The sequence below is a fragment of the Moschus berezovskii genome, chromosome 18 (genome assembly GCF_049115385.1).
Source record: "Moschus berezovskii isolate FMDL1 chromosome 18, NW_MosBer_1.0, whole genome shotgun sequence".
In the NCBI taxonomy this organism is placed as follows: Eukaryota; Metazoa; Chordata; class Mammalia; order Artiodactyla; family Moschidae; genus Moschus; species Moschus berezovskii.
The window spans coordinates 67,841,070-67,865,253 of record NC_142477.1 but is presented as its reverse complement, the minus strand read 5'-3'; the positions used below and the strand labels follow the sequence as shown (position 1 = coordinate 67,865,253).

The 24,184-nt window shown below is 37.8% G+C and overlaps 1 protein-coding gene and 1 pseudogene across 1 annotated transcript in view; one reads left to right on the top strand and one right to left on the bottom strand.

Annotated features, from left to right (window-relative positions):
• Window positions 1–24,184, bottom strand: part of BDP1 (BDP1 general transcription factor IIIB subunit) — an 88,044-nt gene that overhangs the window by 28,631 nt on the left and 35,229 nt on the right. Inside the window, exons 17-26 of the mRNA XM_055421894.2 lie at window positions 20,738–22,520; window positions 19,880–20,064; window positions 19,212–19,431; window positions 16,988–17,166; window positions 15,866–16,073; window positions 14,803–14,939; window positions 10,106–10,307; window positions 9,666–9,850; window positions 8,464–8,851; window positions 7,446–7,571 (exon numbers count right to left, since the gene is read on the bottom strand). Of these exons, the coding sequence (XP_055277869.2) occupies window positions 7,446–7,571; window positions 8,464–8,851; window positions 9,666–9,850; window positions 10,106–10,307; window positions 14,803–14,939; window positions 15,866–16,073; window positions 16,988–17,166; window positions 19,212–19,431; window positions 19,880–20,064; window positions 20,738–22,520 (3,613 nt within the window). The remainder of the gene's footprint in view (window positions 1–7,445; window positions 7,572–8,463; window positions 8,852–9,665; window positions 9,851–10,105; window positions 10,308–14,802; window positions 14,940–15,865; window positions 16,074–16,987; window positions 17,167–19,211; window positions 19,432–19,879; window positions 20,065–20,737; window positions 22,521–24,184) is intronic.
• LOC129553189 (histone H2A type 2-A-like) lies at window positions 18,341–18,725 on the top strand (annotated as a pseudogene).

The window sequence follows — 24,184 nt, the reverse complement described above, 5'->3', positions numbered from 1 at the left end:
CCTCCATAAAATACTAGCATATTGAATCCAACAACATAAAAAAATTATATGCCATGAATAAGAAGAATTTATCCCAGGGATGCAGTTTTTTGGTTTAACATCCAAAATTCAAACCAATGTGTTACATCATATCAATACAATAAAAGACAACAATTACACGATCATCTCAAGAGGTGCAGAAAGAGCATATGACAAATTCCAACAGTCTTTCATGATAAAACACTCAACAGAATGGAACTTTTCAATTTGGAAAAGGGCACCTATGAAAAATCCACAGCTAACATCAAACTTAATGGTGAAAGGCTGGATGCTTTTCCCTTCCTATATTCAACACTGTAGTGGAATTCTAGACACGGTAATTAAAGCAAGAAAAGAAATAAGACATCCAGACTGGAATGTGTGACAAATTGAATTATATCCCCCAGAAAGACATATTGAAGTCTTAACCCCCAGTATTGTGAACATGAGCTTATTTTGAAACAGGGTCTTCCTACATATAATCAAGTGAAGATGAGGTTATAGTGGATTAGGGTTAGTCCAGTCAGACTGCTGTTAATCCAGTCAGACTGCTGTTCTTATAAGAAAAGCAGACACACATACAGGGAGAACAACATCATGGGCAATGGAGGCAGGGCTGGATTGTGTTGCCACAAGCCAAGGAATGACATGGACTGCCAGCAACTGCACCACCAGGGGCACCTTGACTTTGGAGTTCTAGCACTATGACAGAATAAGCCACTCAGATCATGGTACATTGTTACAGTAGCCCTACAAAAGTAATACAGAAAAGCAAAAGTAAAACTACCTCTATTCATATATGCCATGATCTTGTATGCAGAAAATCCTAAGGACTCCACTAAAAAACTGTTAGAATAAATGAGTCCAGCAAAGCTGTAGGATACAAGAGCAATATACAAAAATAAAATGCAGTCCTATAAATTTGCAATAAACAAGCCAAATTTGAAACTAAAGAAAACAATTCCATTCACGATAGCATGAAAAATAAAAATAAACTTGCAAATGAAGCGAAAAGCTCATACTCTGAAAACTACAAAACACTGCCAAAAGAAATCAAAGAGCTAAGTAAATGGGAATATATTCCATGTCCACTGACTGAAAGATTCAACATTGTTATGAAGGCAATACCTGTTCCTCCAACTGACCTACAAATTCAATGCAATCCCAATCAGAATCTCAACTGACATGTTTATAGAAACTGATGTTGATTTTAAAATTCATATGGAATTCCAACAGACCCACAATAGCCAAAACAATCCAAAAAACAGAAAAAAAGTGTAAGTCATCCTATTTTAAATTCCCAAACTTATTACAGAGCAACAAAAAACAATAGAGCCTCTCCAACATTAAGGCAGACAAATAAGTCCATGGAATAGAATTGAGAGTCCACGTTTATGCAGCCAACTAATTTTTGACAAAAATAAAAGACTTCAATGGGGAAAGAACAGTTTTTCAAAGAAATGATGCAACCATTAGACAGTCATATGCAAAAGAATGAACTGGGACTCTAATCTCACACCATATAAAAGTTACCTCAAAATGAGGAAAGCTCCCTGGTAATCCAGTGGTTAGTACTTGGTGCTTCCACTGCTGGGGACCCACATTCAAGCTCTGGTCAGGGAACTAAAATCCAACAAGCCACATGGCATGGCCAAAAAAAAAATTAACTCAAAATGGATTAAAGACTTAAATGCAAAATAGGAGTAAATCTTTAAGACCTTAGCTTTGGGAAAGGATTCTTAGATATGACAGTAAAAGCGTGAGCAACAACAACAAAAACAGATAAATGGAACTCCAGTTACTCTAAAAAAACTGTCAAGAAAATGAAAACAACCCACGGAATGAGATAAAACACTTGAGAATCATATATACAATTAGGAACTTGTATCAAGAATATAAAAAAATTCTCACAACTCAAAAAAAAAGACAAATGGACCAAAAACAATTTTAAATAGGCAAAGACTCCAGACATTTTCTCCAAAGAAGATATAAAAATGGCCAATAAAAGCACATGAAAAGGTGCTCAACATCATTAATCATTAGGGAATACAAATTAAAACCATAATGAGGTATCAGTTCACACCTACTAGGACGGTTAGATCCAAAAACTAAAATAAAAAAGTCGGGATGTGAAGAAACTGGAATTCTCATACATCACTGGTGAGAATATAAAATGATGCTGTAACTCTGGAAAACAGTTTGCTAGTTCCGCAAATGATTAAACAAAGTTACCATATGACACAGCAATTATACTTCCATTAATGTACCCAAGAGAAACGAAAACATATGTCCATACAGAAACTTGGACATGAATGGTCATAGCAGCATTATTTATAATGGCCCAAAGATGGAAATTCCGGGAGTTGGTGATAGACAGGGAGGCCTGGCGTGCTGTGATTCATGGGGTCACAAAGAGTCACACAAGACTGAGCGACTGAACTGAACTGAAAGATGGAAACAATCTATATGCCCATGAACAGATGAATGAAGACCATACTGTGTGTTTATATCCAGAACGAGAAATCTATAGAGACAAAAAATAGGTCACTGGTCACCTAGGTCTGGGGAAGGTTGGAAGGAAATGAGCAACTATCAATGAGCATAAGACTTCTTTCTGAGGTGACAAAACCTTACTAAAACTGCCAGTGTCTAAAAACCAATGAAAAGTATACTTCAAATGGATGAACTGTATGATGCATGAACTGTATCTTAATAAAGCTGTTTTTTAAAAAAGTTATAAGACTTCATTTATAAAAACAAGTTAAATACCAAGCAAGTGAGCAAGAGTGCACCAAGCAAAAGGCAACTAAGTATGTTTTAGATAACTGAAATTTAGTTTATATTTAATGCATCAGAATTTTAACATAAGTCTCAGGAAGCAACAGTCAGAACTGTACATGGAACAACAGACTGATTCCAAATAGGAAATGGAATACGTCAAGGTTGTATATTGTCACCTTGCTTATTTAACTTATACGCAGAGTACATCATGAGGAACGCTGGGCTGGAAGAAGCACAAGCTGGAATCAAGATTGCTGGGAGAAATATCAATAACCTCAGATATGCAGATGACACCAATCTTATGGCAGAAAGTGAAGAGGAACTCAAAAGCCTCTTGATGAAAGTGAAAGAGGAGAGTGAAAAGGTTGGCTTGAAGCTCAACATTCAGAAAACAAAGATCATGGCATCTGGTCCCATCACTTCATGGGAAATAGATGGAAAAACAGTGGAAACAGTGTCAGACTTTATTTTTGGAGGCTCCAAAATCACTGCGGATGCTGATTGCAGCCATGAAATTAACAGATGCTTATTCCTTGGAAGGAAAGTTATGACCAACCTAGACAGTATATTAAAAAGCAGAGACATTACTTTGCCAACCAAGGTCCGTCTAGTCAAGGCTATGGTTTTTCCCGTGGTCATGTATGGGTGTGAGAGTTGGACTGTGAAGAAAGCTGATCGCCGAAGAATGGATGCTTTTGAACTGTGGTGCTGGAGAAGACTCTTGAGAGTCCCTTGGACTGCAAGGAGATCCAACCAGTCCATTCTAAAGGAGATCAGTCCTGGGTGTTCATTGGAAGGACTGATGCTAAAGCTGAAACTCCAATACTTTGGCCACCTCATGTGACGAGTTGACTCACTGGAAAAGAGTCTGATGCTGGGAGGGATTGGGGGCAGAAGGAGAAGGGGACGACAGAGAATGAGATGGCTGGATGGCATCACCGACTCGATGGACATGAGTTTGAGTGTACTCCGGGAGTTGGTGATGGACAGGGAGGCCTGGCGTGCTGTGATTCATGGGGTTGCAAAGAGTCGGACACGACTGAGCGACTGAACTGAACTGAACTGAAGGAGATATGAATGAAAACGAAAACATCACAACCCAAAACCTCTGGGACACTGTAAAAGCAGTGTTAAGGGGAAAATTCATAGCAATACAGGCACACCTCAAGAAACAAGAAAAAAGTCAACTAAATAACCTAACTCTACATCTAAAGAAACTAGAAAAGGAAGAAATGAAGAACCCCAGGATTAGTAGAAGGAAAGAAATCGTAAAAATTAGGGCAGAAATAAATGCAAAAGAAACAAAAGAGACCGTAGCAAAAATCAACAAATCCAAAAGCTGGTTCTTTAAGAAGGTAAATAAAATTGACAAACCACTAGCCAGACTCATCAAGAAACAAAGGGAGAAGAACCAAATCAATAAAATTAGAAATGAAAATGGAGAGATCACAACCGACAACATAGAAATACAAAGGATTATTAGAGAATACTATCAGCAATTATATGGCAATTAAATGGATAACTTGGAAGAAATGGACAAATTCTTAGAAAAGTACAACCTTCCAAAACTGAACCAGGAAGAGATAGAATATCTTAACAGACCCATCACAAGCACAGAATTAGAGGCTGTAATTAGAAATCTTCCAGCAAACAAAACCCCAGGTCCAGACGGCTTCACAGCTGAATTCTACCAAAAATTTAGAGAAGAGCTAACACCTATTCTACTCAAACTCTTCCAGAAAATTGCTGAGGAAGGGAAACTTCCAAACTCATTCTATGAGGCCACCATTACCCTAATCCCAAAACCTGGTAAAGATCCCACAAAAAAAGAAAACTACAGACCAATATCACTGATGAATATAGATGCAAAAATCCTTAACAAAATTCTAGCAATCAGAATCCAACAACACATTAAGAAGATCATACATCATGACCAAGTGGGCTTTATCCCAGGAATGCAAGGATTCTTCAATATCCGCAAATCAACCAACGTAATACACCACATTAACAAACTGAAAAATAAAAGTTATATGATTATCTCAATAGATGCAGAGAAAGCCTTCGACAAAATTCAATATCCATTTATTATAAAAACCCTCCAGAAAGTGGGAATAGAAGGGACATATCTCAACATAATAAAAGCTATATATGACAAACCCACAGCAAACATTATCCTCAATGGTGAAAAACTGAAAGCATTTCCCCTAAAATCAGGAACAAGACAAGGGTGCCCACTCTCACCACTACTATTCAACATAGTTCTGGAAGTTTTGGCTATAGCAATCAGAGCAGAAAAAGACATAAAAGGAATACAAATTGGAAAAGAAGAAGTAAAACTTTCACTGTTCGCTGATGACATGATCCTCTACACAGAAAACCCTAAAGACTCTACCAGGAAACTACTAGAGCTAATCAATGAATACAGTAAAGTTGCAGGATATAAAATCAACACACAGAAATCCCTTGCATTCCTATACACTAATAATGAGAAAATAGAAAGAGAAATTAAGGAAACTATTCCATTCACTGTTTCAATGAAAAGAATTAAATACTTAGGAATATATCTACCTAAGAAAACAAAAGACTTGTACATAGAAAACTATAAAACACTAGTGAAAGTAATCAAAGAGGACAATAATAGATGGAGAAATATACCATGTTCGTGGATTGGAAGAATAAATATTGTAAAAATGAGTATACTACTCAAAGTAATTTATACATTCAATGCAATCCCTATCAAGCTACCAATGATATTTTTCACAGAACTAGAACAAATAATCTCACAATTTGTATGGAAATACAAAAAACCTCGAATAGCCAAAGCAATCTTGAGGAAGAAGAATGGAACTAGGGGAATCAACCTGCCGGACTTCAGGCTCTACTACAAAGCCTCAGTCATCAAGACAATATGGTACTGGCATAAAGACAGAAATATAGATCAATGGAACAAAATAGAAAGCCCAGAGATAAATCCACGAACCTATGGACACCTTATCTTTGACAAAGGAGGCAAGAATATAAAATGGAGAAAAGACAGTCTCTTCAACAAGTGGTGCTGGGAAAACTGGTCAGCCACTTGTAAAAGAATGAAACTAGAACACTTCCTAACACCATACACAATAAACTCAAAATGGATTAAAGATCTAAACGTAAGACCAGAAATTATAAAACTCCTAGAGGAGAACATAGGCAAAACACTCTCCGACATAAATCACAGCAGGATCCTCCATGACCCACCTCCCAGAATATTGGAAATAAAAGCAAAAATAAACAAATGGGACCTAATTAAAATCAAAAGCTTCTCCACAGCAAAGGAAACTATAAGCAAGGTGAAAAGGCAGCCTTCAGAATGGGAGAAATTAATAGCAAATGAAACAACTGACAAAGAATTAATCTCAAAAATATATAAGCAACTCCTGCAGCTCAATTCCAGAAAAATAAACGACCCCATCAAAAAATGGGCCAAAGAACTAAACAGACATTTCTCCAAAGAAGACATACAGATGGCTAACAAACACATGAAAAAATGCTCAACATCCCTCATAATCAGAGAAATGCAAATCAAAACCACAATGAGATACCATTTCACACCAGTCAGAATGGCTGCTATCCAAAAGTCTACATGCAATAAATGCTGGAGAGGGTGTGGAGAGAAGGGAACCCTCTTACACTGTTGGTGGGAATGCAAACTAGTACAGCCACTAGGGAGAACAGTGTGGAGATTCCTCAAAAAACTGGAAATAGAACTGCCATATGATCCAGCAATCGCACTCCTGGGCATACACACCGAGGAAACCAGAATTGAAAGAGACACATGTACTCCAATGTTCATTGCAGCACTGTTTATAATAGCCAGGACATGGAAGCAACCTAGATGTCCATCTGCAGATGAATGGATAAGAAAGTTTTGGTACATATACACAATGGAATATTTTTCAGCAATCAAAAAGAATGCATTTGAGTCAGTTCTAATGAGGTGGATGAAATTGGAGCCTATTATACAGAGTGAAGTCAGCCTGAAAGAAAAACATCAATACAGCATACTAACGCATATATATGGAATTTAGAAAGATGGAAATGATAACCCTGTATACAAGACTGCAAAAGAGACATAGGTGTACAGAACAGTCTTTGGGACTCTGTGGGAGAGGGTGAAGGTGGGATGATTTGAGAGAATGGCATTGTAGCATGTATATTATCATATGTGAAATGAATCACCAGTCCAGGTTCGACGCATGACACAGGATGCTTCGGGCTCGTGCACAGGGATGACCTGGAGGGAGGATACAGGGAAGGGGGAGTTGGGAGGGGGGTTCAAGAGGGGGAACACATGTACACCCGGGGCGGATTCGTGTCAATGTATGGCAAAACCAACCAATATATTAATGTAAAGTAATTTGCCTCCAATAAAATTTAAACAAAAAAGAGCTATTCCCATACACAAAAATCTATACTTTTCAAGTCAAATATAAAATCTATAAATTATTCACTAGTTTCTACCATTTACACTTTCAGCTCCTAGAAATAATAATGCCAATCATACAAGTTAAGAACTAACTGTAAACCTACAGCTTTCAAAATAAACTTTGAGTCTTTTGAAAGTAAAAAAAGAATTAGAGGTAAAACATAATAAAACAGATGCTTACAACTGATAATGCATTCAAGTTTTCTTCTTGTCTCATTTCTTGAGGAATCACATCTATGTTTGACGAAAGTTGATGTTCAACAACAGTTATGCACCCTACATCTGTGACATTCGTAGGGATTACAAGCTGCCAACATGAAAAGTTTCATTATTTCATTTTGGCACACCATCACAGGAAAACAAAACAAATCATAAAATAAAATATTCAACTGAAGCAATAATTCACATTCATACACAATTTAAAAACCTAAAATACAGTAATTCTTATTGATTGACATCATCTTGGCAAAAATGAAACATTTAAGGATTTCGAAGGATCTGTGATTCTTACAAACGGTAAGCAAAACATCCAGAGCTAGTCTTCTTAGTACCTAGTATTTTACTTTCCATGATCCCCAACTTGTCCCTGCTGCTGCTGCTGCTAAGTCACCTCAGTCGTGTCCGACTGTGTGACCCTATAGACGGAAGCCCACCAGGCTCCCCCGTCCCTGGGATTCTCCAGGCAAGAACACTGGAGTGGGCTGCCATTTCCTTCTCCAATGTGTGAAAGTGAAAAGTGAAAGTGAAGTCACTCAGTCGTGTCCGACCCTTAGCGACCCCGCAGCCTACCAGGCTCCTCCATCCATGGGATTTTCTAGGCAAGAGTACTGGAGTGGCTTGCCATTGCCTTCTACTTTCCCACAATTTCTCTCATCAGTCTGTCAACATTTATGAAATGGTTCCTAAAAACGAGAGGGCTATAGGTACAAGAATACATAGCTTAATAAGACAAACTGGTCCCTGCCTGCAAGTGAAATTAATTTGTCTTACTATTGTTATACTCACTACCTTGAGCTGGGCCTGAGCTGCAGGGGCTGAGCAAACACAGGAGGTCACACAGTCTATTTCTACTAACTTAGGCCCTAAACAAATTACACTAGTAATCCTCAGATTCTAATATCGCTAACAGAAGAGAGAATGATACACCAAAAGCAAAAAGCAAGTAAGATAAAGTTCCAAGGATTCCAAAGCCAAACTACCTCTTCCATAGTTTCCTCAATCTGAACAGGAACAGGTTCGGGAGATCTGAGACCAATAGGTACAAACACGGGAGCTTTGTTTACTTCTTCGGGAGCAAGATGATAGCTTTCTTCTTCATAGTCAGACTCAAAGTCTTCACCATCATCTTCGTCTTCTTCCTGGGAAGCTCGAAGAGTCACCAGCACAGACCTGGAAGCTCTGGGTTCCTTCTTAGAGGTCTTACTGCGACTTCGTTTTGAGCCACGCCCTCTGGGGGTGCTCGGTTTAACCTTTCGACGAACTCTCCTTCTCCTGTGATCTATCTCACGCTCAGAGGCAGATGAGAGCGCTCTTCTTCGATCCAGAGCAATTTTAGAGTTATCTGGTTCTTTTAACACTTGTGGGGAGCTGGAAGTTTAATCAAAATAGCAACATAGTCAATACGTGCACAAGGATGATTATAATGAAATCTCAACTTTTAAAGTGAAATCTCAATTCAAGCCATTAATATAAAATGCTCACCACCCATTCTGTCAACACATGCTGTGAAGAGAATGAGAGGAATTTACAGTTACTAGTTTCTCACTCAAGAGTTAAATCTTAGTTATCTACCTACAAATTTTTCACAGTAAGGTTTTAATTGTGAGCCATTTTTCCCCTTGTTGTTTAAGCAATGATGAAATACAAGACTGGAAATTATTGGAAGAAAAAAGGATAAAGAACATTGGGCCAATAAATACAAAATAAGAGATCAAAAAGTAATATGTTTTATCTTACCAGGTAAACAGACTAGGTTAAAAGAAAAAAGAAGGAAATCCCATCATAGCAATATTTTTTTTAGAACTCAGGCTCCCTTCCACTCTCCTTGAAAACTGTGGGAAAAGGATACCCTTCACTTGTGTTTGTGACTCCATTCAAATTAGCATCCTAGTTATTTAGGCAATACACACTACTCTTTAGTCAGGTTTCTGCTCATGCCTAATATACTCAATACCCAGAAATTTTAAATGTAGGAAAGAAAAATCTTTCAGAGGTTATTTTAAAAGAGTAAATTTGAGTAAACAAAAGTCAAAAGTGGGAAAGAAACAGACCTGTCACTAAAAACAACCCATACTTCTGTTATCAAACCTTTGTACTCTTATCAATAAATTAGAGCAGGACATCCATAAGGAATATTATTTGTAGTTACTATTCTGAAAGCACTTGCTAAATAAAACTTTACCTTGGTTTACTGATACACTGCTTTTCAACAACTGCACAGTTGTTATCCCCTCCAGTCTTCTCTCCAACACTTCCAGATGGTTCAACTTCTGATTGAGCATCTATTTTTGCCAATCCAGTCTCCTTAGAACCTACAGAATCTTTTCTTGCTGAAACCTCCAGAGATGTCAGAAACTCAGGTTTTCCCTTAAATTTAAGAATAAACAGGTGATATTATCATGGAAAGAATCTGTATGGTAATTTGGTTTGGTAGTTTGGCTTAAAGCACTACGCTTATACTCATATACACAACTGATGGGTTTCTAAACTATCAAAATATTAGGAGAGTCAATCAGCTTTCATGAAAGTAGTTATAATACAAAAAGCAAAATTACTTTTTAAATGGTCTCTTTCATGATACTGATAAAACAGAGACCACATATAAATTTTTTTCAAACTTACTTTTTGAAGAAGCTGGCTGTCAGAATCTTCATGCGGCGACAAACTATCTTCTGGCTTCCTTGCCTTCCTCTGATCTGCTCTGTCTTCTTCTATGTCTGATGCTTCTTTCTTACTTTGTGTTCTTCCCAAATTTGGCTTAGCCCTTTGGAACTGTCTTCTTATTATCTGTGGTGGACTAGGAACATATGTTTCATGTCTATGTCTAGAATGAAATACAAATCATGTTGAAGAACCAAAATCAGAATTCCTGTTGATACAACTGCAGTTAAACAATTCTGGGTACAAACCAATTCTATGTTCAAAGGACATAAACAGGCTATAAAACTAAATATATAAAACAAAACTTCATGTGCTGATATGAAATAACATTAAAAGCTTTTATAACTTTCACTTAGCTTGAAGAGTAGTTTCACATTAATATACTGATATTCAATCTTTTTTAACTTTCATTCATTGATTCTGGAGTATGGTTTCATGCTACTTTAATTTTCAGAGAAATAACCAGATACAAAACAAAAACGCCAGTAATTGAAGATGGACATCATAATGACAATTTAAATAAATCCCTCAACTGGGCTCTGAAGTATGAACAAATATACACTGGTCCCAACAACCTTGATTCTTCTAGTTCAAAAGCAGATTTGAAAGCTAGAGTCTGTTCTCCCACCACATGCCTGTCAGCTCATAGAAAAGGGTTTATTTACAGCTAATGTCATAAAGATCAAAATAAACCCATATGTATCTGCCAAGTTAGAGAAAGACAAGGTTTTAACATTCTAACAGTAGCCACAGCTCCCAAGGCAACACAAACAGCTATGCTAAAGTTTCCTGGGAAATATTTAATAACTGGCAACGATGTGAATTAAGAAGTTTAAAACTAATATAATCTGGATAAAGAAAAACTGAACATGTAAGTATCAATCATGAGTTCTCTGAAAGAGTTGCATTAAAGACTAATCTTAAGTAATATTTCTAATAAATTACTTAGAAGACAAAGTAGTTACATTTCTAAATGTTCCAATCCTGCTAAATTCATCCAGCAGTGAAACACCAAGGAAGTTCATAAGATGTTCTAACAAGGTTATGATGCTAGCTTATATATTCCAGTGTAGGCTAATGTATTTAGGAAAACATGTTATATGATTCTACAAAGGTACTTAAGAATTATTAAATATATATATAAGCTCAATCTGCTACTGGGGTTAAAAGAGGTAAAAAACTGCTGGACATAAGAATATGTTAACTTTAAAACTAGACTGAATACATACTCTGAAGAAAGTTATCAGTAATGGTTAAGCTGAAAGCTGGAAAGGAGTGTGGGGAACCTCCCTGGTGGTACAGTGAATAGGAACTCACTTGCCATTGCATGGGACTTGGATTCAATCCCTGGTCTGGGAGGATTCCACGTGCTGAAGAGCAACTAAGCCCATGCACCACAGCTATTGAGGCCTGCAAGCCTAAAGCCTGTGCTCCGCAGCAAGAGAAGTCACCGCAATGAGAAGCCCAAGCACCGCAATGAAGAGTGACCCCCAGTTGTCACAACCAGAGAAAGCCTTCCCGGCAACAACGAAGACCCAGCGCAGCCAAAACTAAACAAATAAACTGAAAGTGGAGGTGAGTAAGGGCCTTCCATGTAGAAATTTGAAAGTCTGATCTCGTTCATTAAAAAATATGACGGCTGAGTGTAAAAAGGAATCTGCTAGTCTAAAAGTCATAAATTCTAAAAACGTTAAGTTTAAAAACTAACTTGCCAATGTTACTTTGAGCAAGCCATTTAAATCCTCTGGATCTACTATAAATTACAGTCAATCATAAATGAGGTGTAAGGAAAAGCTGAATTCAAAGGTCACTAGTCTTTAAAGGCCCATTTAGAGTAAAACTCAAAATCCTGACAGCGGTCCCACGTAACCAGTGCTTCTCCCACTCAGTCTTTACCTCTCATGTAACTACTCCTCTTCTCTCTTCCCACTTCACACTGGCCCACTGTGCTGGCCCTCAAATACGTCAGACATGATTTTGCCTGAAGTACTTCTCAACTGCTGTTCCCTCTTTCCCCACAAATCCCGTGACTTGTTCCTGCACTTCATTTAGGGCTTTTCTCCAAGAGGACCCTTGCAATGAAGCATTCTCTTATCACTTGCTAATTAAAATTAAAGACTTAGTCTTAAAAGAAAAACAAATATAAAAAGGCTTTTCAAGACACACATACACACACATAAAGGGAAACAAAAGAAGTAACAGAAATTCACACTAAAACTGAAAATGTTTCATGTAAGAAGTCTGCCTTAATGAAAGCAGACTGTATAAAGTTAAGCTAAATCAATAGCATAACTTGTTCAAACAGATGACATCATGCCCAAATCCTACTCTTACGGCTTCACAGAGTGAAAAAATGATACAGCACCATCTCTTTTTCCTTTCCCAAAAAGCAAGTTAATTCCATATAATTAAAGCTAGAATGTTCAAAAGTCAATCTGCAAGTGCTGAAGACATTCTGGAGGAAAACTAATAAATACTCACTAAAACATGACCTAGTTACAAAAATAGTGTTCAGTTCAGTTCAGTTCAGTTCAGTCGCTCAGTCATGTCCGACTCTCCGCGACCCCATGAATCAAAGCATGCCAGGCCTCCCTGTCCATCACCAACTCCCGGAGTACACCCAAACTCATGTTCACAGAGTCGGTGATACCATCCAGCCATCTCATTCTCCGTCGTCCCCTTCTCCTCCCGCCCCCAACCTTTCCCAGCATCAGAGTCTTTTCCAGTGAGTCAACTCGTCGCATGAGGTGGCCAAAGTATTGGAGTTTCAGCTTTAGCATCAGTCCCTCCAATGAACATCCAGGATTGATCTCCTTTAGAATGGACTGGTTGGATCTCCTTGCAGTATAAGGGACTCTCAAGATTCTTCTCCAACACCACAGTTCAAAAGCATCGATTCTTCGGCGATCAGCTTTCTTCACAGTCCAACTCTCACATCCATACATGACCACGGGAAAAACCATTGCCTTGACTAGACGGACCTTGGTTGGCAAATAATGTCTCTGCTTTTTAATATACTATCAAGGTTGGTCATAACTTTCCTTCCAAAAATAGTGTAATAAATTAAAATTAGATGGACCATGAACCATATCTAGAAAGGGAAGATTTTAAAATTTTTCTTGGAGTATTATTCAGCCATTAAAAAGAATACATTTGAATCAGTTCTAATGAGGTGGATGAAACTGGAGCCTATTATACAGAGTGAAGTAAGCCAGAAAGAAAAACACCAATACAGCATGCTAACGCATATATATGGAATTTAGAAAGATGCAAATGATAACCCTGTATACGAGACAGCAAAGGAGACACAGATGTATAGATCAGTCTTTGGGACTCTGTGGGAGAGGGTGAGGGTGGGATGATTTGGGAGAATGGCATTGAAACACGTATGTTGTCATATGTGAAATGAATCACTAGTTCAGGGTCAATGCATATTATAGGATGCTCGGGGCTGGCATGTGGGGATGACCCAGAGGGAGGATAAAGGGAAGAGGGAGGAGGGAGGGGGGTTCAGGAGGGGGAACTTATGTAAACCCGGGGCGAATTCATGTCAATGTATGGCAAAACCAACCAATATAATATTGTAAAATAAAAAAAAAATGGAAAAAAAAATTATAAAAAAATAAAATTTTTCTTACACATTAAAAAAGAAGAAACTAACAAATCCTAATTTAACATCATCAATTTTAAAAAAAAGTGAAAGTGAAGTCACTCAGTTGTATCCAACTCTGCGACGCCATGAATTGTAGCTTGCCAGGCTCCTCCGTTCATAGGATTTTCCAGGCAAGAATACTGGAGTGGGTTGCCATTTCCTTCTCCAGGGGATCTTCCTGACCCAGGGATCGAACCCAGATCTCCCGCACTGCAGGCAGATTCAGATTCTTTACCATCTGAGCCACCAGGGGCTCCTATATCAATAATAAAGTAGATTGCAAGTAATAAATAAAAGGAGTAGTGCTAAAATATATTCAACCGTCTAGTGCTCCATTTAAAAGATAACATTCTTATCATCTGGCGTGGGACACAACTCTAAGGACAGCACATAGGAAGTATTTTACAGCACTTCCTATTTATGAATTTTATCAGGAGGTTGTAAATTTAAGAACCTCTCCCATAAAAGTTTACTTTAAAAATGAGGATGCCTGCCAAACTTCTCAGCTAAGTTATAAACTAAGAGAACACCAGTCACGCAATTCTTACAGTATTTGAAGAAGCAGATTTTTTAAAATTTTATTTTTGGCTGTGCTGGGTCTTCACTGCTGCGCATGGGCTTTCTCTAGTTGCAGTGAGCAGCGGATACTCTCGAGTTGCACTGCACAGGTTCTCACTGTAGTGGCTTCTCTTGTTGGGGAGCACGGGCTCCAGGGCATGTGGGCTTTAGAGCGCAGGCTTGGTACTTGTGGAGCACAGGCTTAGTTGCCCTGCAGCATGTGGATCCAGAACCAGGGATTGAACCTGTGTCCCTGCCTTGGCAGGAGGATTCATAACCACTGGACCACCAGGGAAGTCCCAATAAGCAGATTTAAAATATTCTAATTTCATAATTATTTTTCTTTCATAAAACTTATGAAATGTGAAATTACATAAAACCAATTATTCAAATATCCAACCTTTATCTTTGAAAGGTTTTACGATTTTCTGATTAAAAGCAAACTCACCTCATCTTTTCATCTAAAACATCTACTTTGTTAATATGAAGGTTTTCTAAAAGAACATGACTCTGGTTTTCAGACATTCTGCCTTCTGACACTTCAGAGGATACAACTTCAATTTCGGTTCCAATTTGAGAATTTGGCTGAAATGACAAAACTATATTAGTTGTCTTTTGGGTTTTTTTTTTTAGCAACAGAACATACTTCCTAAAATATTTCCATCATTAAGAAAGGTATTTAGGTTTTTAAAATGAAATCTCAAACTTATGTATGCAATGTTCCTGTTTTGCTGCCCAAAACAAAACTGCCAATTCACAGAGAAATTTTCAATTATTGCAGTAATACGTTCACGTAATGCTTTAAAAACTCCAACTGTTGTGAATCTCCTCCCCAAAGAGTTCAATAGTTTGTTTTTAACTGGGGGAGGGGACAAATAAGGATTACAATCACTATATTTTAAATGTAGATTTTCCCTTAGCAGAGAAAAAAAGAACAGAAAAACAAGATCTGTTGAAATGGGGCATTAAACTGCTTAAGATTTCTTTCTAATATCAAAAGCTCCATTAATAAGAGATTGATATGTCATTCAAAATAGCAGCATGTTACCCAGCAGTTAAAAATTATGTAACTTCCTATTTCATGACATGGAAAACCACTTAGTATAACAAGTGAAAAATAGTAAGTCACAAAATAATATGCATATGATGATTTTATCATATAAACTTATGCAAGTATGCACACATGCATGCATGGAGATATATCTGGTAAGATACATCAAAACGTTTTCAGTGGGTGCCTCAGAGTGGTGAGACTTTGGGGTAATTATTGTATTATTTTGTATTGATTGAACATTTTTGTAATTAATAGGTTCATTAGTGGGAGGGGAGGAGGAATCTATTTTCATTAAAAAATAATTCACAATAGTAAATCTGAAACAAAAGTAAATACATTATGTATTAATTAACTAGAGTAAATATTAGGTGCTTATATTCTAAGCCAATTCTGAGCTACCATTTGATATTCTAATGTGCATTAAAGGGCTTGATTTAATTACATAGCAGTAACTCACCACAGTCAGGAATTTCTTTCCAGTTTCATCTTTTTGTAGTGTCTTTTCTTCCTGAGTTGCTTCTTTGGTTTCACTTTTTTCTATTACTTGCCTCTGGCCAGCCTTTCTTAAGTTTGGTCTGGGTCTCTGAAGTCGACCCCTTACTAGTGGAGCAGTTTGGATAACCCTTTCCTTTATTCCTTGTTCAAAAGTGTTTATATTATGAGTCCTAGAAAAGTGGACAGGAATAAAGAAAGCTTGACTGTAAAAGATGAAAACTACTGTAAAAAATATAAAATTTGAATCTAATAAAACTATAAAAACATTTTGTACAGTAAAGGAAAATTAAATTACTTTCTGATTATATCTCATTTTATTAAAAAAAGTTATTTCAATTCTCAAAAGGTAGTGAGGTTACCTACAACATCCAAATTCATAGTAATAGAAAGTACGATGGTGGCTGCCAGGGATTGGAGAGAGGGCAATGGGAAGTTCCTCTTTACTGGGTACAGAGTTACAGTTTGGGAAGAAAAATGTTCTGGAGATAAATGGTGGTGATGGTGTACAATACACTGATGATGTACTTAATGCCACTAAACAATACACTTAAAAATGGTTAGATAGTAAATTTTATATGTATCTTTGTTGTTGTTTAGTCGCCAAGTCGTGTCTCTTTCCTGACACGATGGGCTGTAGCCCGCCAGACTCCTCTGTCCATGGGATTTTCCAGGCAAGAATACTGGAGTGGGCTGCCATTTCCTTCTCCAGGGGATCTTCCCAACCCAGGGATCAAACCCATGTCTCCTGCATTGGCAGGAGGATTCTTTACCATTGAGGCACTGATGAAGCCCATATGTACCTTACTATAATTTTTAAAGAGGCAGTGAATACATACCTTATACACACATTATTTTTTAAATGCATTGCTTTGCATAAGATTCTAAGCAGCTAACAGTGAATATAAGCATGCAAGTGTTAAAATGTGTTGAACTAAAACTGATTTTCTATTTTAAGCAGTCTGCTACATGAATAAAAAATAAACCAACTACTCTTGATACTCACTTTTAAACTACACTAACATATCTTAAAAAAAATACTTGAAATGATTCTATTTTAGATTTTTTTAAAACTATCACTTTTTACCCCATAGAGACAAGTAATTCCTTTTCCTGGGCTTGTGTAGACTGAGACTCCTCTTTAGATTCAGAAGAACTCAAAGGTGAAAGGTCCTTTTCAGTCTGCACACATGGTAATATCACAGTCTCCTCTGGACCATGATCTAATTTGTCTTTTTCTCTTGATGTCATTAGAGAAGCCACATCCTAGAAGGTAGATAAAAAAAATTTCATCAAGGGTTGGTAAAAGTATAGAGAAATAAGAACTTTAATAAACGATTAGAAGAATAAATTGATATAGTCTTTGTAGACAATAGGGCAGTATCAATCAATAATTTTAATTCCCAGCAATTCTACTTCTAGAAATGTATCTTATAAAAACACTCAAATAACTATCTAATAAATTATAACAAGGATATTTATTGTAGCAATAAGTTTCTTTACAACATAATGGTACAGTCACTTAAAAGAAGTTTAACTTGTATACTGATCCAAAAAGATGTTCACAATATTGTACATGAAAAAAATTATAAGATATGATGCTATTTTTGGAAAATAATGAAAATACCAACACATTCTATCATTTATATAAATAAGTATCTATACAGAAAAGTTTAGGTAGATTTTAAATTGCTACTTGGGATTAACGGGGGAGGAAGAGATGGAACATTATAAAGGACTAACTTTTTAGATGTTTTTTTTTAACTTGAAATTCTTATAATTGGATAAAATAATCAACAAAAAGTGATTTAGGGGGTTGAGGAGGGGGCCATGCCATGGAGCTTATGGAATTTTAGTTCCCCAGAGACTCAACCTAGACCCTCAGCTGTTAGAGCACAGAATCCTAACCATTGGACTGCCAGGGAATTTCCATGATTTATCTTTTTAAATGTAAGAGTAGGAGGAAAAAGCACAAATGTTCAAGTATAGTAAGAATTAAGTTAATATGTAAAAGAACTTTAATTCAAAAAAGTACTTTGTACGTTTACAGCACTCAACTTATGAAGTGAACGTTTCATTTCAAGGTTTCTGATGCTTGATCATACTTCTTGACAAAGTTAATCAAGTAAATAAAAATCATCTCCTTTAACTCATATCAAGCTTTTAACTTTTTATTTCACTTTCACAACAGAGTGAAATAAAGATGGACTGTCATTCTCAATTTCCCTGTGAAGAAAGTGGCTGCATTATATGGCTTATGGTCACATAATGAATTTTCGGTCACATAATGTAGTTCAATAACTTGAACTACAGCTGGGGCCTCTTAAAATCCTTCCCTTGGTATCTGTCCATCATCAGAGATTTGAGATTCTTATAAAAATGGTGTGGAGGCAATTTTGTCAGGGGTTTGGCGGGAGATCTGTTAGTGGGTGTCGCTGTCATGTCTGGTCGTGGCAAGCAAGGTGGCAAGGCCCGCGCCAAGGCCAAGTCGCGCTCGTCCCGCGCAGGCTTTTCCCGGTAGGGGGGTGCACCGCCTGCTGCACAAAGGCAACTACACTGAACGGGTCGGGGCCGGCGCACCCGTCTACATGGCGGCGGTCTTGGAGTAGTTGACCGCCGAAATTCTGGAGCTGGCGGGCAATGCGACGCGAGACAAGAAGAGGCGCATCATCCCTCGCCACCTGCAGCTGGCCATCCGCAACGACGAGGAGCTGAACAAGCTGTTGGGCAAGGTCACCATCGCCCAGGGCGGCGTTTTGCCCAATATCCAGGCCGTGTTGCTCCCGAAGAAGACCGAGAGCCACCACAAGGCAAAGGGCAAGTGAGGCCGGTCTCCGGAAGCCCTACCCAGCTCTCCTGTAGGAGGGGCATCTGTAAAATCAAAAGGCTCTTTTCAGAGCCACCCACGCTTTCAAATAAAGAGTTGTTAACAGTAAAAAAAAAAAAAAGTGTGGAATAATGAGGTACATTAAGTACAGCAACATTAATATCAAACACTGCAAAAATTACATGAGAAGGACTTCCCTGGTGCTCCAGTTGTTACGAATCCACCATCCAGTGCAGGGAACTCAAGATTCGATCCCTGATCAGGGAGCTAAGACCTCATATGCCTCGGACCAACTAAGCCTATACACTGTAACTACAGAGAAGCCCACAAAAATCCCACGTGTTGCAACTAAGACCCAAAGCAGTCAAACAAATACATTTTTTAAAATAACATGAGAAAATATTTGCAAATTTTCACTCCAAATGTTTTACTTTAATAATTGTAATAATTAAGACAGAAAACCTCCATTTTAAACAACACTCACATGTTGAGAAGGGAGCGTACTCATTTGTTCACAGTTCTGCTGTATCACAGTCTCTGTTTTATCAGCTTCCACCTCCTTCCCAGGTTCATCCTTTTCTGCTTTCGTAGTCTCTCTTTTTGAAGCTGCTCTTGCTAAGTTTGGTTTAGGTCTTTTGAATCTACTTCTCACAAAAGGTGTCAGCTTAACTTCACATGGCGTCTGTTCTTGAGGAAGAGATTTGCTTTTGGAACAAGGATTATCAAGCTTTAGGATGAAATGAAGGGGCAGTGGGAGTGGAGTCTTAGGACAACCTTAGAGACTGGCAGTAAATATTTAATTCTAAGTCTTAACAGGAAAACAAATCGTACTATTTGATAGATCCTGAAAAACATGAGTGGTACAATCCAGGAATAAGCCCAGGAATTATATCATCTTTGCACAAAGAAAATACAGGTTTGTCACACCTGTACTGAATGAAAAGTATGTGTTGCACACAATTTTGTATGTTGGTGATTCTCACAATCTACTGTCAAAATGACCTCAAACCTCTCCGAGTATTCCCCAAAACCAGCTTAAAATTTTCAACACTGTGCTACAGATGGTATGTCTTAAAACCTTAGTTTAACATAACCTGCAAATATAACTTTATATCTTTCTCTTCAAAAGCACACAGACCTATATACTTGTACCTTAAATTAATATCTGAAAACTGCTCTGGAACACTTGGAGGTCGCATCCTCTGGTCTTCTATTTTATCAAGTTCAGAAGACTGAGAAGAAATGTTCAAATGACTCAACTGACTTGACACTTCCTTTTCAGAATATTTTTCTTCTACAGATGTATGAACCATGGATAGCACTTCCCTGCCCAAGTCCTGGAAATAAATCAGCACATATACTGGGTTGGCCAAAAAGTTCGTTCTGATTTGTCTATGTGAAAAGAGCTTATGGTAAAACTGAAATCAACTTCTTGGCCATGTCATACATTTCAAACAAAAGCCTATATATTCTATTGTCTTTAAAAATATAGAAGCTTGCAGGTTTTTCATTTTTAAATAAAATGAAATTTCATTTACAAATGTTGAAACACAGAATTTAGGAAAGTCTTCCTGCATATTGCACATTATGTTTTTTCCAAACTACAAATGCATTTACCTACCCAGAAAAAAGTTAGAAAACTAGAAAATGTTAGAATATCTTCAACTTCAATGAAGTGGAAACTTTTAAAAAAAGGAACTTTTAAAAGTAAACTGAAATGAGGTGGGGTAGGAAATAAAGAGAAAAACTGATACAGGTACGGTCAAAAGAAATAATTCCACTGTATGTTCATACTAGCGTTAGCACAAATTCATTCCAATTTCCTATACTCCTTTTATCTAAGAAGAACTTTAAACCGACATTAAGAACAGTAACTTTCCCACAATTAAAACATTTTAGTGATTTTATATGTTATTTGATTCAAGGGCAATAATCCTGGAATTAACTTTGATAACTTTTCTCCAAGAAAACTATTCAAAAGATATTTTTAAGGGACAGAAAGATACATACTCTATTACTCAGTGAAGGCATACTGCTGTAGTCACCACTGCTGGTCTGCAAGGAATCTGCCTCAGCTCGACTTGAGGTCCCAGTCTCCTCTGGTTCTTTTTCCCTTAGAGAAATGTCTATTTTTTCTATGTTTTCCAAATCTGCCACGCTTTTCTCGATCTCTTCTGATCTGCTTTTCGTCAAGGAAATTTCTTTTCCAGTGTCTTTCAAATCTGCCTCTATTTCCTCAATGGCGGCCAGCTTTCCTGATGCTTTCTCCATCAAGAAAACGTCTCTCTGCCCAGTTTCTTCCAAATCAGTCTCTCTTTCCCCTGTGGCACTGATCCCCACTAATACTTTTTCCCTTGGGGAAATTTCTATTCCAATTTCTTTCAAATCTATCTCCATTTCGTCACCTACAGTTTTGACCTCTGAGGCATTTTTTTGTGTAGGTATTTCTCTTCTGTCAGTTTCTTCTAGATCTGTCTCTACATCCTCAGCAGCATGAGGCATCTCTGGTATCTCCTCATTTGGGGAAATTTCTCTTTCAGTTTTTTTCAAACCTGTTTCTACTTCACCAATAGTATCAACTTCCTCTGGGGCATTTTCCTGTAGGGACATTTCTCTTCTTTCAGTCTCTTCCAAATCTGTCTTTCTTTCCTCAGTGGCATCAGTCACCACTATCTCCTCCCTTGGGAAAATCTCTCTTCTGGTTTCTTTCAAATCTGTCTCCATTTCTGCAGTGACATCACTCATTTCTGGCATTTTCTCCCTGGGAGAGATGTCATTTTTTCCAATTTCTCTCAAATCTGCCTTCATTTCTGCAGTGACAACATTCGTTTCTGGCATTTTCTCCCTGGGAGAGATGTCATTCTTTCCAGTTTCTTCCAAATCTGTCTCCATTTCTGCAGTGACATCACTCATTTCTGGCATTTTCTCCCTGGGAGAGATGTCATTTTTTTCTGTTTCTTTCAAATCTGTCTCCATTTCCACAGTGACATCAATCATTTCTGGTATTTTCCCACTGGAAGAGATGTCATTTTTTTCAGTTTCTTTCATATCTGTCCCCATTTCCTCAGTGACATCACTAATTTCTGGCATTTTCTCCCTGGGAGAAATGTCATTTTTTCCAGCTTCTTTTGAATCTGTCTCTATTTCCACAGAGACATCAATCATTTCTGGTATTTTCTCCCTGGGAGAAATGTCATTTTTTCCAGTTTCTTTCAAATCTGTCCCCATTTCTGCAGTGACATTAATCATTTCCGGTACTGTCTCCCTGGGAGAGATGTCGTTTTTTCTGGTTTCTTTCAAATCTGTCTCCATTTCTGCAATGACATCACTCATTTCTGGCATTTTCTCCCTGGGAGAGATGTCATTTTTTTCGGTTTCTTTCAAATCAGTCTTCATTTCTGCAGTGACATCACTTATTTCTGGCATTTTTTCCCTGGGAGAGATGTCATTTTTTTCAGTTTCTTTCAAATCTGTCTCCATTTCCACAGCGACATCACTCAATTCTGGCATTATATCCCTGGAAGAGATGTCTTTTCTTCCAATTTCTTTTAAATCTGACTCCATTTCCTTAGGAGTGTTAGTCTCCACAGGTTCCTTCTCCCTTAGTGAGGTTTCCAGTCTTGCAGTTTCTCTCAAAGCTGTCATCTCCTCAGAGGCAATTACCTCCTTTGGTACCTCTTCCTTTGAGAAAATTCTTCTTCTTCCAGTTCTCCTTCCTATATTTGGCTTTGGTTTCTGAAATCGAGTCTTTGGAATTTGAACATCTTTATTTGCTCCATTATCCTCCTGAATACTAAAAAAAAAAAAAAAAAGAAAGGAAGATAGAAAACACACACACAAATCAAATTTTAAACCTGTCAATTAAAGATGTGATCATTAAGAAAAAACTACTGAAAAATCAGGAACTCTCAAATTAAAAAAAAAATTAATGTGGAGAAGGAAATGGCAACCCACTCCAGTGTTCTTGCCTGGAGAATCCCAGGGACGGGGGAGCCTGGTTGGCTGCCGTCTATGGGGTTGCACAGAGTCGGACACGACTGAAGTGACTTAGCAGTAGCAGCAGACAGCATATTAAAAAACAGAGGCATTACTTTGCCAACAAAGGTCCATCTAGTCAAAGCTATGGTTTTTCCAGTAGTCATGTATGGATGTGAGAGTTGGACTATAAAGAAATCTGAGCGCCAAAGAATTGATGCTTTTGAACTGTGGTGTTGGAGAAAACTCTTGAGAGTCCCTTGGACAGCAAGGGGATCCAACCAGTCCATCCTAAAGGAGATCAGTCCAGGGTGTTCATTGGAAGGACTGATGTTGAAGCTGAAACTCCAATCCTTTGACCACCTGATACGAAGAGCTGACTCATTTGAAAAGACCCTGATGCTGGGAAAGACTGAAGGCAGGAGGAGAAGGGGATGACAGAGGATGAGATGGTTGGATGGCATCACCGAATCAATGGACATGAATTTGGGTAGGCTCCGGGAGTTGGTGATGGACAGGGAGGCCAGGCATGCTGCAGCTCATGGGGTCGCAAAGAGTCGGACATGACTGAGAGACTGAACTGAACTGAATTGAACTGAGGTGAATGTTAACATTAACAGCCTTAACAGTTTTATTAACAGGAATAAAAACATACCTACAAGAAAAAAAAATAAAATAAAAATAAATTAATGAAGCACCAGGCCTCTTTGGGCCAAACTTAAAAATTAAAGGAGAGAAAAAAAATTCCATCCTTGGAAATTACAGTAAATTTTTAAAATAATTAAATCTATCAATAAAATCAATCCGTGAAAGTGTGTTAGTCACTCAGTCATGTCCAACTCTTCGCAACCCCATGGACTACAGCCCACCAGACTCCTCTGTCCATGGAATTCTCCAGACAAGAAGACTGGAGTGGGCAGCCTTCTCCAGGGGATCTTTCTGACCCAGGGATTGAACCCAGGTGCTTCGCAGGCTGATTCTTTACTGTCTGAGTCACCACAGAAGCCCTGGGTCAATTAGAAAATGGCAGATTGGGCCTGAATAGTCTCTTGCTAATTGTCACTCACATCAGTGTTGGCAAATACTTATTAAGAAAGACTCTTCCATTCTCTACCTGGAGTTAAATCAATTTGTATCTGCTATGCCTACCTTTTCACCCTTACTATCCTTTATCCAGACACATGCCTGGATAAGAGTTAAAGAACTCATTTATATGGCCAGAACGAACCAGGATCTCAAATAGCTGGATGGAGGTATAATTTGAATAAGATATATTCTTATGACTAAAAACTAAGTCTGCCCCTCCTCACTTTTCAAAAACAATTCAAATTGAGATTTCCTGTACAGTCATTTCTCTAAAAGTTTGTGATTTCATAATATAAACTGGGAATGAAGCAAAAAAGAAAATAAACAGCACTTTGCAGTCTGCTGAATGCTACTGGGCACAATAGCTACTGGTAACAATCACTATCTACTTCAAGT